This window comes from Dromaius novaehollandiae, chromosome 1 (assembly GCF_036370855.1).
Source record: "Dromaius novaehollandiae isolate bDroNov1 chromosome 1, bDroNov1.hap1, whole genome shotgun sequence".
NCBI classification, from domain to species: Eukaryota; Metazoa; Chordata; class Aves; order Casuariiformes; family Dromaiidae; genus Dromaius; species Dromaius novaehollandiae.
In genome coordinates, this window is record NC_088098.1 from 41,841,963 (window position 1) to 41,859,347 (window position 17,385).

The following is a 17,385-nucleotide window of genomic DNA, read 5'->3' on the forward strand; positions in this document are numbered from 1 at the left end:
TTCCTTTCCAAGAATCATGCACTTGCCCATTTCAAGAAAAAGCTCCAAGTTTTTTTGTTGATACTCTCCTAAACGAGATCACAGCAAGGATACAAAGCCTAGAAATCAGAAGTACAAAGAGATGAGCTGGAAAAAGCCTCAGGATACTGACACAAAAAGTATTCTAGCCAACCCAAACAAATGTTCCAATTGTATTAGGCGCTACTGCTTTGGAATCTACCATAGTACATGGCTAATGAAATTTAAGTTTGGAAATGCAGACCATTTATTTTCAAAGCACAAGACTTCACTTAATCTCAGCACAAAATAAACATTTTCAGGGTGAATACCCTCCCATAAGGCACTGATGAGATAGATCAAATCAATGACAAAAGTCATATAGAAACATAAAGACATTATTTAATAAAAGTCATTTAATAAACTATCCACATGTAACTCAAAACATGTAATTAGCTGATTGCTAACTGAAAACATAAGATGTGTGCAGAAAGTTATGTCTTTTGTTGTATTTTCTGAAGAAGAAATTCTATCTGCAAGTTTAGATTTGGCTGTCCTTTTTTGGTCTTCTTACTCAGTATTTTATAAGCTTCCAGTTTCTTTTGCTTATACAACCGTTGCGCTTCTTCTCTTTGTTGTCTTCTTTTTTCAGCTTCCTGAAATAAAATAGATTATGCCAAAATAATTAAAAACCTTCTACACCTGACAAGTTGCTATATAATATTATAATATTCATTTCTCCAAATAAGTAACAATTAATGCAATGCTTGCCAATAAATGTGGAGGAAAGCGTGTAATTATCATACCAGTATTCCATATAAATGATTATTGTTATTCCAGTACTTAGCCACTGTTTTTGTCTAAATACCTTGAATAAGGCAAACGCTTCCCCCCGCCAAGCAGTTCTTATGAGCTGCTTCGGAGGAAAGTCCTACTGCAGTCTTTCTGGGCTTTTGTTTGTTGCTACGTTCTCTAAATAAGCTGTTTACAACCTTTGTTTCCTTTAGTATTACCTGTATCTAATGTTTAAAACCTAAACTCACAGCTGAACACAACATATGTAACCTCCCCTAGAACCAAGATCACAAATTTGGCTTGCAAAAACCTCCTCTTGATTTCAATACAGCTAAACCTAAAGAAATCATAAATTTTATCATACCATATGTATTAATGTAATGTTTATACATTAGTTACTGGAATTTAGTTTGATTGCAGAAAGTTACACAACTCCTACAGTGTTCCAATGTGTGCCATTCCATAGTCCAACCAACAATGAACTGAGAGAGAAAAGGTCTAATTAAATAAGGATGTCTCAAGTAAGTCACTCAACTGAGTTATTCAACAATGACAATATTAAGATACACACTGTAAATATAAGTCCCATTAAATTAGTATGAGGAAAAAATTACTAGCAATTTTGAACATACTGGTCTTGGATATTACATTTAATAGTTTCATTGTTGACCAAAGCATGTAATATGAAAACTGTGATATAACACAGTAAAAAATGGGAAGGTTATTTCATTTTTTAATCACTAGATGATGGTAGTGTTATTACTTCCTCTTCTACAATATTTAAGACATCTAGTATAATCCACTGGGATATGCACATCAAGGTCTATGTACTTCTTGATGATGCAACTGATGTAATAAAATCCCACTAACGGCCAACTACAAGCCAAATAAGTAGTACTGTGAGAATCAAGAGAATAACTTTGAACACTTGCATGTCTGAATATTATTGTCAATCTGAAAGCGAATGAAAGAATACCAGTACCCATGTTCCCCTCACATGGTCCCTTTTCTGTCCACCCAAATGGATGGATTAAAAATGGTATTATCCTCGCCTTTGTCTACAGTCAAGAAGGATCTCTGTTTAAGATTTACCTCTTTCTTCTTGGCACGTTCAGCCTTTATTTTCTCATACTCTTCTTTTGCCTTCTGATTGGACGTTTTCTTCTTAAACTTCCTTTCAGTTATAACTGGCCTATAATTAAAAAGTACACATACTTTGCATACAGACTATCACTAAGCACATTTAATCATATATCCCTTTGCCACTGCAGATTCAGAGTACAGTCTTTTAAGATTTATAGATTATGTAAGTGAGAAGCAGGGCCCATTCTATACTGGATGGATGCCTACCTGCACTAATCTTGTATGATACTCACGTATAATGAGCACCTAGCATAAAAACATAGCAATTCTGAGTATACTGAAGACTGGACTGCACAGACTGTTAGAAACACATATACCTTATCTTCACATGGATGAAGTTTCATAAACTTTAAAGATCGCCAAAGAGGTTTTCTCCAACCACACTGGCTCTTCAGAGATCAGAAAACTCCATGCATCAGCTTAGAGCTATATTATCTCTTTCTAGTTCCAACACATGGATGCAATTGCAGAGTTATGAGGACAGCCAACTGTGAGCAGAATGTCTCCCAGAGAAGTGACACTGACGTGTAGACAAAAAAAGTGGAGTAATAATGCCTTTATGAAAGCCTCTTCTTGAAGGAGAGGGTATACTATTATCCTGAATGTTCAAAAATTAGCAATGGAAATTAGCTTCCTTCCCAATTTCAATAACAGATCTGCTACAGGTGTCTTTCAACAGAGAGAACAATTCAGGAAAAACAAGATGTTTGTCTGACATTCTCTGTCACCACTACTTTGAGTGGATTTTTCTGGTTACCTAGTTCTGATTTTTTTTTTTAGATTCACAATAAAGTCACTGCATAAACAGTGTGTTAGCAAAGACATTTCACACTTGAAAATATAAGCCTTGATAGTTTTTTAAACATCTGCTGCCAAAACAAGTTCTGATTTCTCCATTATTCACACTTCAAAGCAGAAAACTAGCCATAATCATCTAGGAAATCTCAGACAATCAGAGAGGAAAGTGAAGACATTCGCTCATGTTTTCATTTGGAAATACCACTCTGTTCTGGGGGGGAAAAAAAAAAAGAAAAAAAAATCTTTGTCTTAGTCTGAACTCCATCTTGTGGCAATACTGTGTAATAACACCTCACCTGCTCAAGTGAGAAACTCTTCAAATGGTGACATATGCTAAAAATAGAATTACCTAAGCAAAATTTTATTTTACATCCACAGAACAATAAAGTCTATCTAAAGACTGTAGGTATCACTGCACCTTACAGATTAGCAGTTACAGTCAGGCAGAATTATTAATTTTGGTTTATATTCACAATGATCCTAATTTAAGCAAAACAAAAAACCTTTCCTTAAAGAGAAACACCAGTCCTATTTCAGACAACCTCACAAATTAACGGTCAGTTCTAGACAACAGTCTACCTTTCTCCCAGTGCAGGGCTTGGATTTGATTACCTCTCCCCCCATTCTCAAGCATTTTTCCCAGCAAAGTTTATAGGTAGATACACCTTGAAATTCAAGGACTTAAGGCATTCCTTGTAGTAGGGGCAACGAGACATTATCTCAATTGCCATATTCAAACACTGTTTCAAACACTGCCATGAATGACTGCCAGTTTTCAGGTTACTGACATACCTAACAAAGATTTCAGGGGGACTTACTGTCAAACAGGGGAAGAATCATCTAAGCCATCTAATGTTTTTAGGCCTCAAATGAAACATTTGACTTTTCCATTTAGTAAAATGTAAGTAGATTTTGAAACAAACCCCACTATAAACAAGTTTTTAAAAAGATAAAAAATAGAAACATCCATTTATCCATTCAAAAACAAGAATAAAGTGTTATTCTGCTAGCTGGATCATCCCCAGTATCATTAAGCTCTTCCTGAAAATCGTCATTTGCACATGTACATATATTACCTCATAACAGGTAAAATCAGTGAACAGTGTTTTTCTCTTTGTGTGTTTAGAAATTACTAATCTTTAACAGGGAATGATTTAAGTGACAGCATTAAGAGAAAACTGTTTATTTTCCAAAAGAAATCAGCTTTTTTTTTCTTCTACAAAATCATTTTCTTGCTAGCCTGTAAATAAAACTAAAATAGAAATTCCTGTCACATTCAACAAAAGACAAACTGAAGCTAACTTAACTCTCCTCTCACTATAATTTACGTTATCTTAAAATTATAGTATCAAGAATTTCAACTTAGGACTAATTATTTGGTTTTGCCACTCCTGACTAGTGAGGACAGCTGTCATAGTTAGGACTATTGATGCTCTGTACACACATATACACACGTGTAAACAAAATAAAATAGGAATAACGCTTCTGGCTGAGTCACTTTCTGTCTTTCGATTTATTCTGTAGTAGTGACAAGAGTACTCCCTTCATACTATCCTTCCTCCACTCTTTGGATTGTCTGCCTACCTATCCTTTTCCCCTCTTAGAAGAGCTCTGATGAGTGTATTAAGTTTGCTGAAGCACAAAAATCATAGCATTAATTTTATTCTGTCCCAAATTTTTTACTTCTGACTTGCAAACATACAGAAATTCTTCACAGTAGAATTCCATGATACTAATGCTAGAAAAAAAGTGTCAGATTATAAGCAGTCAGTCCTTGTACTGTTACATGCTTTTCCTCTATTTACACTAAGTGTGATACAGAAAACACATTAGACTACTCATTAAAAAAGAAAATTCAAGAGTACTTTTCCTTCTCCCATGAGAAAATGCTTAACTTGACTGGGTTCAAATACTGCTGGGTTCGTGTGTAAACTAGGTACCCTCTGCATCCTATATAATAAAATACTGAAAGTTCTCTCCCAAGTCTACTTTCCCCAAGTCTAATTCCCACATTTAGACTGGCAAAATATTATGACATGTCTATTATTTTGGATTAACAGTTTGATCAAGAACACTTCACTGCCCTAAGTAAAGGTCCTCCACACCCTCCTTTTCATTTGTTAAAAGTAAGAAGTTAAAATTCCTCCAAAACCAGGCATATAACAAAAGGATAGCTGCAGACATTATTGCTTATCCTAGCAGAAAGAGTGTGCAATATGAAGAGAGCTTATCAAATCGTGAAAGGAAAGACAATGTAAAAATTCCTCCTAAAAAGTGGAATTAAAACAAAACAAACTGAGATCCAATTGAAAGGTAAACTTCTAGACACTTATAGGACCAAAGAGCACATTACCAGCAGGTTGGTTCTTTTTTTGAAACATATTCATGTACTACGTCCATATAGGAAAACTAAAATTAGTTAACAATATTGTTAGATTTAAGAAAATCTCAGTTTAAAAATAATCCAACTTCAAACAAACCAACCACTCTTAGGACTACCTACTTTTAGGACTACCAACAACTCTTAGGACTACCACAAACTCTAATAAGAGACTAGGCGTCTTTGAAATTGTTTAGTTTGGCCTTATTTATTTTTCTCTTAAGTTAAGAAACCAAACCTGTCAGAGGACATGTAGCGGCAAACTTCTCTGTAGACTCAAGAGAACACTGCCTTAACTTACATGAAGGCTTTTATCTTTGTAGATTTAGTATTAAATGGTAAGGATCTGGCCACCAGTTACTGTTCTTACTGAACCCTATCCTTGAAGTCCAGTAGTAAAGGCAATTTTCATATTATTTCTGTGGATCAACACCCTAACTATCATCAATTTTGCCTTCTGGTTCTGATGCAAACAGAAAAAAGCTGTATCTTTATATTTTTTAACAATTAAAAAAAAACACTTACGGTCTAATGGCATTTTTTAAGCAAAGCAAATCACTATACTCAAATCCACGCAAAATGCAAAATCTAAAATATTTCTTTAACAATGAAAACAATTATTTGTTTCTGCAGTTTTTTTTTTTAATAGAAACTTACTCTACTGCTTTATTAATTTTTTCTTCTGACAAAACTGAGTCATTTGTAGCCTTGCACTGTTTCTTAAGTCTCTCTTCTTCAGCTAGGTAGAGATGTTTCAAATGCTCTGGATATGTGTCGGTAAACTGAATATCCTGTTGTGTCCCAGCTTTTCTTTCCCTTTTCAGTAGTTTTCTGTATTCTCTTTGGATCTTTTGTTTCCTCTGAAATGCAAATCCTTGTCCTGAAAACATTGGAAAAAGGGAGTTAAATACATGAGCACTAAAGTAGTACCAAACACATTAAGTCAGGATCATTTCCCATTGATTTTCTTCCCCAAAGAGAGTATGCAGCTACTTTCGCTAATTTTAATAAGCATCAGCCAATAATTCAAGGAAGAACACTCGTATAAATCTGATCCCTACTGCAGCTGGTGCAGATTTGCTGAAAATTATCACCTGAATTCTTAAGAGAACATGCCATCGCTAACATACCAATTAATTTATACTAAACATTGTACACATTTGCTAATGCTTCTTCATGTCCAGTGAAAAGATGTATTAACATTTCACTTAATCTCCTGCTTTTGACAGCAACACATACAACATCAAAATAGATTTCTAAAGATGGACTAAAGACAACACTGATAGTACTGGCTGCTTAAGAAATCTACAGCTGCAACATCATAGGAAAAAAGTGGCTCAACTATTAAATTATACTTTACTAACATGCCATTACATCTTTTCAGAAATATATTTTTATTCCTAGGTATCTTCTTTCTGTATCCGTCCAAGAAGAGCTTTCCTACAATTTAAAAAGTATGTTACATCATACAAGTATTTAAAAGAAACACCAGGTAATGGTGGTTTCAGGCTCACATACTATATAACGGCTAATAAGTAGCTATATAATGAGTATATTTTGCATATTGAGCATTTTTCCCTAATACCAAATAATTAAACTTCCTCGAGCATGAAGGTGACTATAGAAATTGTTGCCAAACAAACTTTTAGCACACTTGCTCAAATTACGACCTCTATCATTTTAATAATATTTTCCCGTTAACGTAAATATTTAACTTTTCCTTGTATCTTATCCAAGTTTGAAGCTTTCCATTTTCAACTATGGATTTCATAGATAGATCTTTTAGTAAAAGTATCGCAAACAAGTGAATCGCACAGCAAAAAGCTGTCCCCGGCTCCCCGCCGCCACCGAGCCCTCTAAGCCCCCGCGCTCACCCTCCTGGACGCTCCCCAAGGCGCCGCGGAGCGACACCGGCCTCCAGGGCCGCTTGTGGAGGGGACCGCGGGCCGCGCTCCCCGCCGGCGGGGCCGGCCTGCCCGGCCGCGCCGCCGCCATCACCCGCCACCGTCGCGCACCGAGACGTCACCAAGCCGCGCCACGGCCCCGCCTCGACTCGGCGCTCGACTCGCCCCCCTCTCCCTGGCGCGGCAGCCAGCAGGCGTCACGAGCCGAGCGCCGCGCTGCCATGTCGCGTCCGCGCGGGGCCCTGCCGCCGCAGGTAGCGCCGGCGACTGCGGCCGCGGGGCTGCGGCGCGTGGCGCGGTTCCTGGCGCGCGCCCTGCCGCTGTGCCGCGCCCACGCCGTGGAGTTCTACACGCGCGGCCTCTGGGAGCGGCTCGTGGCCCTGCGCCCCGAGGCGGTGCTGGAGGTGCTGGGCGGGCCCGGGCCGCTGGCGCTGCAGCGCTCCCTGGCGGAGGCCGGCGGCGCCGCGGCGGCGCAGTGGGGTGAGTCGGGGGCGGGGCGAGGGGGCGGGGGCGGGGCGAGGACCGGCGCCTCGCCGAGATGCCGGCGCCGCCATTTTCGGCGTTGTGGTGGTCGGCGGGGCGACGGTTTCTCAATGGTTATCAGCGCCATTTTGGGGGGAGGGGAGAGGAATACTGTCCCTGCGTCGGGTCGCACCCATTTCACACCATTTCACTGAGCTGCTTTTTTATCCAGATCTTGGCCACCTGCCTTTCCACAGCCCTTTCCACGGTTGTTGTCCTATTAATCTGTCTTCGACTGAAGATGTTTCTGCTTTTTTGTGCGCCTCAGAGTGCTCATCTTCTTTTCCCGCTTAATAGGATAGATCTGGAACAGTCATGATTCAGGTTACATGCAGTTGCGGTGGGAGAAATTACATTTTAAGAAGCTCTCACGAGTGCTAGCTGTGGTGATTGTCACATTTTATACCTTGCCTCTCATTCAGTTACAATGCAGAAATGAAATGAAACTCATAACTGCCAGGCTCGTTTGCTCTAATTTCCAAAGAACGGAAATAAAATGGACTGGAAAGCCAGTATGAGTGGAAAGATGTAACAGTTAAAAGTCCTCCAAATGTTGAAACTGGAACTGTGGAGGACAGCTGGAAAAGGCTTAAATGCTGCTTTCCTATATATTTGCAATAATGAGTGTCTGGCAAGGAAGACAGCTGTTTTATTTCTGACAAGTGCTATTTAAGAAGCACTTCATATTTTTTGTAGTTTTTGAGTAACTCAGGAGGAGGCCAACTGTGAAACTGTATTACTGAATTTACTGCACGCTAAGTAAAAGGGAAACATACCAGTAATATGCTTTGAGGCAGAGTACAGAAATGAAGATAAAGCATCTGAAAGGTATGTTGTTTGGGGAGCCTGAGTCCCAACAAGGAGATTTGTTTCAAAACTAGGGTAAAATCTTTGACAAAGGACTTTTCCGAGAAAAATAACCTGTATCGTGCCAAAACTTGTGGAACGTAGACAGCTCTTGCATAGCACTGAATGCTATGTGAAATAACATGCGAGACAGGCACGTTGAATATAATGAAGGAGTTGGCAGAAAATAGCATGTGGAGCTGCATGCTTTTTGGCATAAAAGACAAACTGAGATAATGAATTTGGAAAAACACTGAAGAACTGGAAATTGCTACATCACTTTGTAACATTTCTGGATCTAAACACCTTCAAAATATTAACTGTAAGGCTACATTTTTTTCAAGGAAGGATTGTGGTATCTGCAAAAAAATCCAATTTATTTGTGCATGAAATAAATCAACATGAATTAACTTTGAGAGCCAGATGGAAACAAGGAAGATGATCCAGTCAACAAGCAAAAGGATTGGGCAGCAGCAGTTTCGGATGACTGCTGTAGTACTCTCATACCATGCTGTCACTCACATTTTTTGGGTGTGGCTGTGAGAACAGATTTACTTTGTATGCTCAAATTAGTAAGATGTTGTAGTCATGCATCCCACATACCTTACTCAGTATATGTGTAAAATGACATTTTGATTTCACATGGTAAAACCTTTGCTGCCTAAGAATTTGAGAAGTTGTACATTTATACATTTGCAAATGTATTATGTCCCCAAACTATTATGAAAAGATGAATGCATTGGAAAAAAATGTTCAGACACTCTTTCTAGAAATCTCTTCTAATAGGGGTCCCAAATGAAGTTAAAAGGAAACATTGGGTCCATTTGACAGAACTGATTTTAAAATGTGAAGTTGTCAGTTCATATTCAGATAGCCCTGCAAATTAAAAAGGAAGGTTCTTGCAGATTGGCACAACACTGTTATTCTGTGCAGTATTTTTTATTACTATAGCGATTTTGACAAATAGATATGGTGAGCTTCAGTTTTTCCTAGAAATAAGCCTCAAATTTCAATTCTGTTTTATAGAATCGTATGCAAGAGGATGATTGCATGTTCTATAGATCAACTTCAAAGATATTCACAGATAATCATTGGATAGTATTTCATTATAATGACCGCATAAAGAGAGGATTCCCTACAGAAAAAATTGCATACCCACTTTTAGATACAGAAAACTCCTGTATGTTTTTTATGCATCAGAAAGCTGACAATTGCCATGATTTATTTGCAAATGTATGGACTGACTGCTTAAAATACATTAGATTTTATCTTGTGAACAACCAAAGCAGAAACACGTTGAGAAAACTGCCATTTTAAATATTCATAAACTGTATTTAGTCAAAGAGCTGCTATTGTGTAGTTTGAAGTAATGCTTCAGATATCTTAATGTAATTGAGTTTTTCCTTTTAGTTGGCAAGCTAGGACAATTTAAATTTGGTAGGAGTTTTATACAGATGATATGCCAGTCATCATATATGAGATCCTGATAGTTCTGTTAATGTTCTTCAATCAGATAACTGAATTCAAGGAAGTTATGTAATGTGAGTATTTAATTTTAGTGAGGTGAGATTTGTAAGGAGAGTTCATACATTTTATTAAGCCAGCTGTTGAAAAAGTTAAAGCAGACAAGCTTTGGGTTTATAAGCTTTTCATGAGTTCTAAAAAAGAAGTAGAAAAGTCCAAAATTCAGTAATCACTCATTAATGTAATAATATTATTAAGTACCAAGGTAAGTTGTGCATGTGCAATGTAGAGGGATCGGCAGGAGGTAAGGAGAAAGGAAGGCTGGGATGCTAAAAATTATGAACTCATTACATACGTTCTTTTGCACATTAAAACAGTTTACTGAGTCCACAATTTTTAGTGTCCAGTAGAGTTTTGAATATTGGTTCTCAGGATCACATCCTGAAGAAATGTAATTGGTCTCCTTTGAGACTCAGGACTGAGAGGTTGCTTTTGTTTTGTGAAATCATTTTTCTCTGATAATGATTTTTCCTAATTGATTGTGTGAATTCATTGTAACAGTTCTTTTCACATAAGTAATTTCCATGAGAGAACTGGAAGGAGGTTTGAGGTTTTGGGATGAGCACGAGGGGATCCGTGGATTTTGATTCTTTTGATCCTAGAATGGGGAGGGCTCATTCCAAGATGTTGTTTATTTCCCCAACTGAGAATCCTCGTTGGGTGGAAGCCCCAGATAAGGTACATAATACATATTCCTTACTGAGGGGCTCGACAAGTATATGAGATACTGCTTTTGCTATGTTTTGGATGATTGCTGGTGGTGTAGAAATGAGGTGCCTAGGTCAATGTCATTCTTGCCTTTAGTCATTGGATAGATATTAAGGATACTGCTATTAGAGTGTCCAAGAAGTTGATGTTGATGCAGTTTGAGGAAAGGTAATTACAGAGTTTGTGGTAGAAACTGATGAGAGAGCCCTAGCTTTCAGTCCAGATGTGTCTTAGGCGCAGGATAGTTACAGATACCTAAACCAAATATTTAACTCAAAGTAGCTTGTGTAGGTGTGGCATCTTTGTGTGCATATCTGTGCCCATTTTTTGAATTAACTTGCCTGCTGAGAATGAAGTTGTCCAGGATGAAGAGGAAGAGGATGGACTGGAAACATGTATGCGGGTCTAGACCTTACAGATAATTCCAATGGACTATAATGGTCCTGGTTTGAAATGATAGGCAAGTTTGATGCTTTTAAATAAACCTTTTTCCAGTATCTATTTAAATACCCTGAATTGGAGACTTGGGGTTAACATTGGCGTAATGAATTTATTTCCAGTAAACAAAACTGATGAAATTAAAGCTTGTAATAGTGAAACAAGCATGGCTCAAGTATCAAAATAGGTCATGTTTAGAGACAACGTATATTTACCTAATTTTTTGATAATGCTTGCTTTCATTTTCACCTTTTGTACTAAAAAAATAGGAAGTTAATGTTTATGAAACCTGTAGGGTATTTCAGGTTGTTTTTTATTTTTCTGTTTATTTCTATTAATGCTCCTATAAAGTTTACAGTAAAAAGAATTCTATGCTGTTTAATATTACTGAAAAATTAGTAATCTTTTAGTCTACAAAGGCTTCTTGTAATCAACTGTTTTCCTAAATTTTGTTGTTATCCTGTTAAATAGAGGAAGAATGACAGTATTTCTTCTTACACCTGCAAGTATCTGATGTCACTATAATGACAGAAGGCATATTATTTTCCATTAGTGCTACAGATCAGTACATTTGGAATATAAATATTAGTGGCAATTACTTAACATCTAGCCAGACATTTTGAAAAAATACTGCTTAGAAACCAAAATATTTTTTAGTGTAAGCATGGATATTTAGTAGGTATGTAATACACATGTATGAAAATGAAATTTACAAAAATCAAAGTTTATTCAGATCTGTTTCTCATTCATCTAATGTATGTTAAAGAAATGTTTTGTGATGTGATGACATTCCAGTGTATTTCCAAACTCCTTTATTTCATGTAATTATGTGCCATGAGAAAGAGAAATGGATTTGGGGAGGATAGGTTTTTGTTTGATTTTTACTTTTTTTTGTCATACAAGATTGGCTAGTATATTTAAAAATGCGTGCCAATAACTAAAAAGATTATATGTTTCAGTGTTAGGTGCTCCAGCTTTATAAAATGCTAAAAAATACCCTTGCTGGACACGGAGGAAATAAAATTTGGAGATAAAAGAACATAAATGTATTTTAGAATGGGCTGTAATTTTCAGAAGTGTGTTATACTAAATTCTGTACTACTTGAAAGAGACCACAATATGTAGGAAATGGGAACACCAAGTTCTCATCAGGAAGATTAGATTTCTTCTTCACCTGGCAACACTGCTGAACAGCTGGCAAAATATCCCTCTGCACCTCGAGACTTGATGTCTCATCTCTGTCACTCTCTCAATAATTATTGACATATAGCCTTGATTGTTGAGTCTCTTCTTCAACTTTGTTCCCTTGTTTGACAGATTAGTGATTTGTCCCCACTGCATCAAACTAATTTTATGCATTTTGGGGGGCTCAGGCTGCATTCGTGTTGTGGACATGTATAAATTTCAGGGAACATTGCTCATTACCAGAAAATCTAAAATAAGTTAAATGAATGAACCTCCCTTTAAAAATAATACATGAACTGCAGTTTTTCTTCTATAGGAGTGTTTTTCTGTCAAGATAACCATGCATATAGCCATTGATATAAGTCTAGGGTTCATTTTTCTAGCAAGCAGTATGAATAAACATTCCATCTTTTTTTGGTATAAGCATTTTACACTGAAAGTGACAGATTTGGTTCTTTTAGAGAGTTTTATGGAAAATAAAGCAAAAGTTGAAGTGATTTGTTTCTAAGGTTAGTTAAAGGTTAATCCTTTAAAAAAATTGAAGACCAGTCCCTAAAAACCTGCTATGCTAGTAAATCTGTGTGCAGATGTGTTGAGTATTGACACCTTTGTTACTTTTTAGTTGTATTTTCTGTATGTTGTATGTCATTTTGTCTTTCATAAGATATGACCAAAATGATCTTTTTGTGTAGTGTGTATAAACTATGATGCTTCTTAGCCAAACTGACATGCTAAACTGAAATCTAATACTACTAGTGTTTTAAAGTTATTCTGAAACAGTAAGATCAAAGATACTTTCACATATTTTTTATACCTTTCAGTGCTCCCACTGAATTTAGATTGCTGCTTTATTCTAGCTTGGCTGTCAGTGCTCCACTGTGTAGGTACTTGCCTCCTTTTGTGGGTGTTCAAACTTCGGAAGAAACAAAAAACCAATTCCTTACTTTCACAGAAGTGTTTGATTACCATATCCCATGATATTATTCTCTTCTATTATTTACTCGATTAGAAGATATTGTCAGAAAGGAAGTTTATTTTTCTTCAGTCATTTTAAAAATGCACACATCTAATTTGTTGTCTTCTTGTAACTTACCGTATAGAGACATACTGAAAGACAAAATTACCCCTTCTCCCCAAAGACTTAGCAGTCTTTAAGTGGTTCAGTGTTCTTTTATTTCTGTTCTCTACTATGTTGCTTTCTCATCTGTCATGAAAGCTCATTAACTAAAAATTGCTGAATGTTCAGAAGGAAAAATAAAAAAAGTCATGTGTAGAAAAAGATGGCTCTATTTTTTGATTTAGTGGTAGAGAAGAGTAGAATAAGTGCCTTGTAGATACAGAAATAATAGTAATTCTGGTTAAAGTTTAGACAGTATTTATTCTTACTTAGTCCTAAATTTTATTTGCCATACTCATGCCTTGGTAGTGTAATACTGTGAAAATAAACCTGTTGACATTGTTGGGGTTGTTTTCCATAGTCTAATGTAGTCATGCAAGAAAATTAAGAGTATCAGAGGTGAGGTCAGTAGAAACAGCTGCATCTCATACGGGTGGGTATTTGGAAAAGCTGCCATGCTGGTACGTACTTGCACAAAATTTACCCATGAGACGAGAGACAAATCAAGAGACATTTTGTAAATCTGTGTAACAGTTTGTTTTCTGGTCTAGAGGGCTAGTGTTTATTTATTTTTAAAGAATTGTAAGTTTTTAGAGATCTAAAAACTCTTATCAAAACTATGTAGAATTCAACAAATAGTTTTAGCTAAAATATGATGAATTAGAAAATATATAGTAAATTAAAAATATAAAATATATAATTTGAAATCACTGTATTCCCAGAATTAGTAAATGGTTCATACCATTGTATATTTTACTTTAAAATAGGTCTTAAAACATTTTTAAAAAGGTAATTTTTCTAAAGAACTAAGTAATATCAAACTGAAATACTTCATTCTGATTGGTGATGAAAATTAATTTAATTCTCCCAGTAGATTCACCAGTTACAGAGCAACTAGGAATATACATGAATGTCATGATTGTAAGTCAAGACATTTTATATGTTGAACAGCTGTATTTCTTAAAAAAATAATCAGCGTAGTAGTATATACTGTCAGATGGGGTGATTATGAAATGCATAATGAGCAAGTTTGTAAACAGAAGATAAGTGATAATTTTAATAGAATGCTGGTTATACTAAAATACCTCTGCTAAAGTAATAGATTTTTCTACGTTTACACTAATTCAGCTAAGAGCAAAGTTTAAGCTAAATTCTGTAGGAGCAAAATAATGAATTTACACACTTAGGCAAAATAAATTGTTAATTCTGTCTCATGCTACTTTTTTATTACTTAATTGTTCTTAGTCCTGTTACAGGAATGTTAAGCTCTGTTGACAGAAATCTTTTCCTTCCCCTTTCCATACAGATGACTGCAGGCTTTCCAGTGTGTTCTGTGAGAACTCTAAGAAGCTTATCGATGTGCAGTCTTTTGCCCTGGCTGCTAAGTATTATTCTTTGTCAAACCTTGGACTGTGTACACCATTAGAAGAGATACTTGAAGCACTGGGAGGAGAAAGTCAAGAAAGAAATGGTATATTTACATTTAGATTTAGATTTGTATATATCCACTATAGTACCTGCAGTTCTGCTTGTTTTTTGTTAGATGAGTTTTTCATACTTCTCCCTTGAATTTTCTTTTATTCATGGATACTTTCTTCATTGCATTATTAGAAAATGGATTCTCTTGCTAAAATTCGAGCAAAGAGGGATCACAGCCCTCAATGCCTGTAGACATTTCCTAGGATTCAGTCTTAAAGGGGATAAGATGGACAAGCAGGCATGTCATTATTTGACTTACAAATCAGATACCTACTTTCATTTCCTTTGGTTTTTTTTTCCTCCGTCAGCAGCAAGAATCATGATTGCATGATTGCTTAGTCTTGCTTTTTTAAAAGCCTCAGCCTAACATACTGAAGCCATACCTCCAGAAGTGTTTTTTTGTTAAATCTTTTGTATGTACTTAGGCATTTAACTGAATATATGAGACTGTGATATCTCAAAGGAAGTTGATTTTATTCATTCTGTATTTCTGGGGACCAGTGTCAAGTATATATCTAAAAACTAGAGTCATTTCATTTGCTGTAGTTAAAGAAATTGAATGAAAACACTCTCAAGTTAGCATCTTTACAGTAGAAGTCTTACCCCAGACTATATTTTTGTATCAGATGATAAACTGGCATTTCTACTTAAACTGCTGTCATTTTCACTGAAAATGTGCTCTTCAGTAAGACCTCAGCCATTATGGATTTGTTACTGTCTTTCAAACTTCTTATTGATTTTTCAGAGATAGACTCTGAGCAGCTCTCTGCCTTTGCTTTCTAACGTGCTCTGTCTCTAGAATACATTAAAACTCTGCTGACCTTTCCTATGATAAGTGATAGCACTATTATACATTTTGGCCATTTCTCCCATTTTCTGCAGTGATCTTTTTCCAGTTTTGCAGTTTTCCATTTCTTCATAATTACCAAAATGCCACAGGTAAAACAGTCTGAACAGTCTGTTACTTACTGGTCTTACTGTAAGCTTCCTTTCTGGCTTCTTTCCTTCTGCTGTTCTTTCATCTGAAGCCTTTTTTCCTTGTGTTTGACAACTGTATGCAGCTTTCCTTTTACTTACCTTTTAGCTATTTTCATTTTTTCAATGCTCTAGTACACTGTGTTCTGCTTAATTTTCTGTAGTTCTGTAGTTTGTTATACCTGTACTTGAGTTCATACTTACATTAGCTTTCTTAGAGAAAAACATGATTCTTCTGTCTTTTGTCATGCAAAATGGAACATCTAAAATGAGACAGTTGCTGAATATTTTTTTCTCCATCTTGCAGGAATGCTACTTGGTTGAGTAACTGGGCCCTGGGATTGTGATGTAGTAATTTTAAATTGTACTTCATAGTAAAAATAGAAAGTGTTCCAAATGTTCTGTATATACCGTTGTATAATTTGAAAGCTGTATATTGAATTCACAGTAAGTAACAATTAAATTAACCCAGTGGAAGTTCCTGGTGATCACTTGGCAGAAGCAAAATTCCTAATTTGGGGTTTATAATATGGAAGATGCCAAATAAAAGTTGTGATCTTTTAACTCTAAGCTTTTTAAGATATTTTGGACTTAATTCTCTTTTCAGAAAATATGTGCATTTGCTCACTTGTTCTGCTTGCAAGGCAAGAGAAGGCAAGAAGTCTGAGAAAATGAGCAACTTTAAGTTGGCCGTGCTTATGTCATGAAAAATATGCATCGGGATAATACCATTTATATTTGAGATGTTTGTAATATATTTCCTTGTTCTAAGACAATCATGCTTGTAAGCATATTCTCACAGATTGCATACTTGCATAGTTTTCAAACTTATTTAGCATATTAATATAGATATATGATTATCCTTCCTTTGAATAGTTGCTTGAAAAGGTGAGAACAAACCTTTTGAAGTATAGCGTGGACATAGATACTCAGAATGGAGTTTTGAATCTAAAGGAGTATCTCCATTGCTTCCTAACAAAGTTCACTACAACCCATATTGAACCATCAGGTTCCTTGCACTGAAGACATAGGATACAGGGCAACCTGGCCGAAGAGGAAGAACCCAGCAAGGAGAATTTCTTTTGTTAGAGGGGTTCATATCTGAATATAAGAAGAGATGGTGGCTTGAATATTGGATTAAGAGCGTGCTCTACCCTTGCAATGTGCTTATGACCAAGATAGTGGTCATGCTTTAAGTGTTAGTTTATCTGTGGAGATCCTAACTGTTTTAAAGTTGATGAGAATCTTCAGAAGTTATCAGTACAGTGCTAACAGTGAAATGACAAACACTCGTTTCTTCTATTTGTTTTTGTTTAAAAGTATTTCAGTCTATTATTTTCTTTTGTCAGTTCGTAGAATCTATATTAGATTTTAAGTATTGTCATAACAGCTTATTATAAAAAATTAGATGGTAAAGAAATAGAGAGTTCATGTGGGTTTTGTGAAAAATAGGGAAAACACTAGGTTTTGCATGAGCTCAGTTTAATTCACTGCTGTCTTCTAAATAAATAACACTCTTGGCTCTGTTCCCAGCATGATCTGATTAAGGAATGAACATAATTATTGCCTAGTGA

At 36.1% G+C, this 17,385-nt stretch overlaps 2 protein-coding genes across 7 annotated transcripts in view; one reads left to right on the forward strand and one right to left on the reverse strand.

Moving 5' to 3' along the window:
- Nucleotides 1-377: 377 nt before the first annotated feature.
- Nucleotides 378-7,147, reverse strand: CCDC59 (coiled-coil domain containing 59). The gene is made up of 4 exons (XM_026100399.2): nt 6,988-7,147; nt 5,771-5,993; nt 1,885-1,984; nt 378-653 (listed from the first exon to the last, which is right to left on the reverse strand). Exons 1-4 carry the CDS (start codon nt 7,106-7,108, stop codon nt 492-494), a joined length of 606 nt encoding a protein of 201 aa, XP_025956184.1. The 5' UTR covers nt 7,109-7,147; the 3' UTR covers nt 378-491.
- A 91-nt stretch (nt 7,148-7,238) lies between these two features.
- Nucleotides 7,239-17,385, forward strand: part of METTL25 (methyltransferase like 25) — a 69,029-nt gene continuing 58,882 nt past the window's right edge. For all 6 annotated transcript variants that reach the window (XR_010388577.1, XM_064509685.1, XM_064509695.1 and 3 more), the window contains exons 1-2: nt 7,239-7,497; nt 14,664-14,828. Coding sequence is in view for 5 of the 6 variants with exons in the window: in XM_064509685.1 (XP_064365755.1) it covers nt 7,239-7,497; nt 14,664-14,828 (424 nt within the window). In the remaining variant the exon portion in view is untranslated. The remainder of the gene's footprint in view (nt 7,498-14,663; nt 14,829-17,385) is intronic.

Coding starts and splice junctions, on each gene's coding strand:
- CCDC59 (XM_026100399.2), bottom strand. CDS start 7,108: ATGGCGGCGGCGCGGCCGGGCAGGCCGGCCCCGCCGGCGGGGAGCGCG. Junction 5,994..6,987: donor CTTGGGGAGCGTCCAGGAGG/GTGAGCGCGGGG, acceptor CAATGTTTTCAG/GACAAGGATTTGCATTTCAG. Junction 654..1,884: donor AACGTGCCAAGAAGAAAGAG/GTAAATCTTAAA, acceptor ATTTTATTTCAG/GAAGCTGAAAAAAGAAGACA.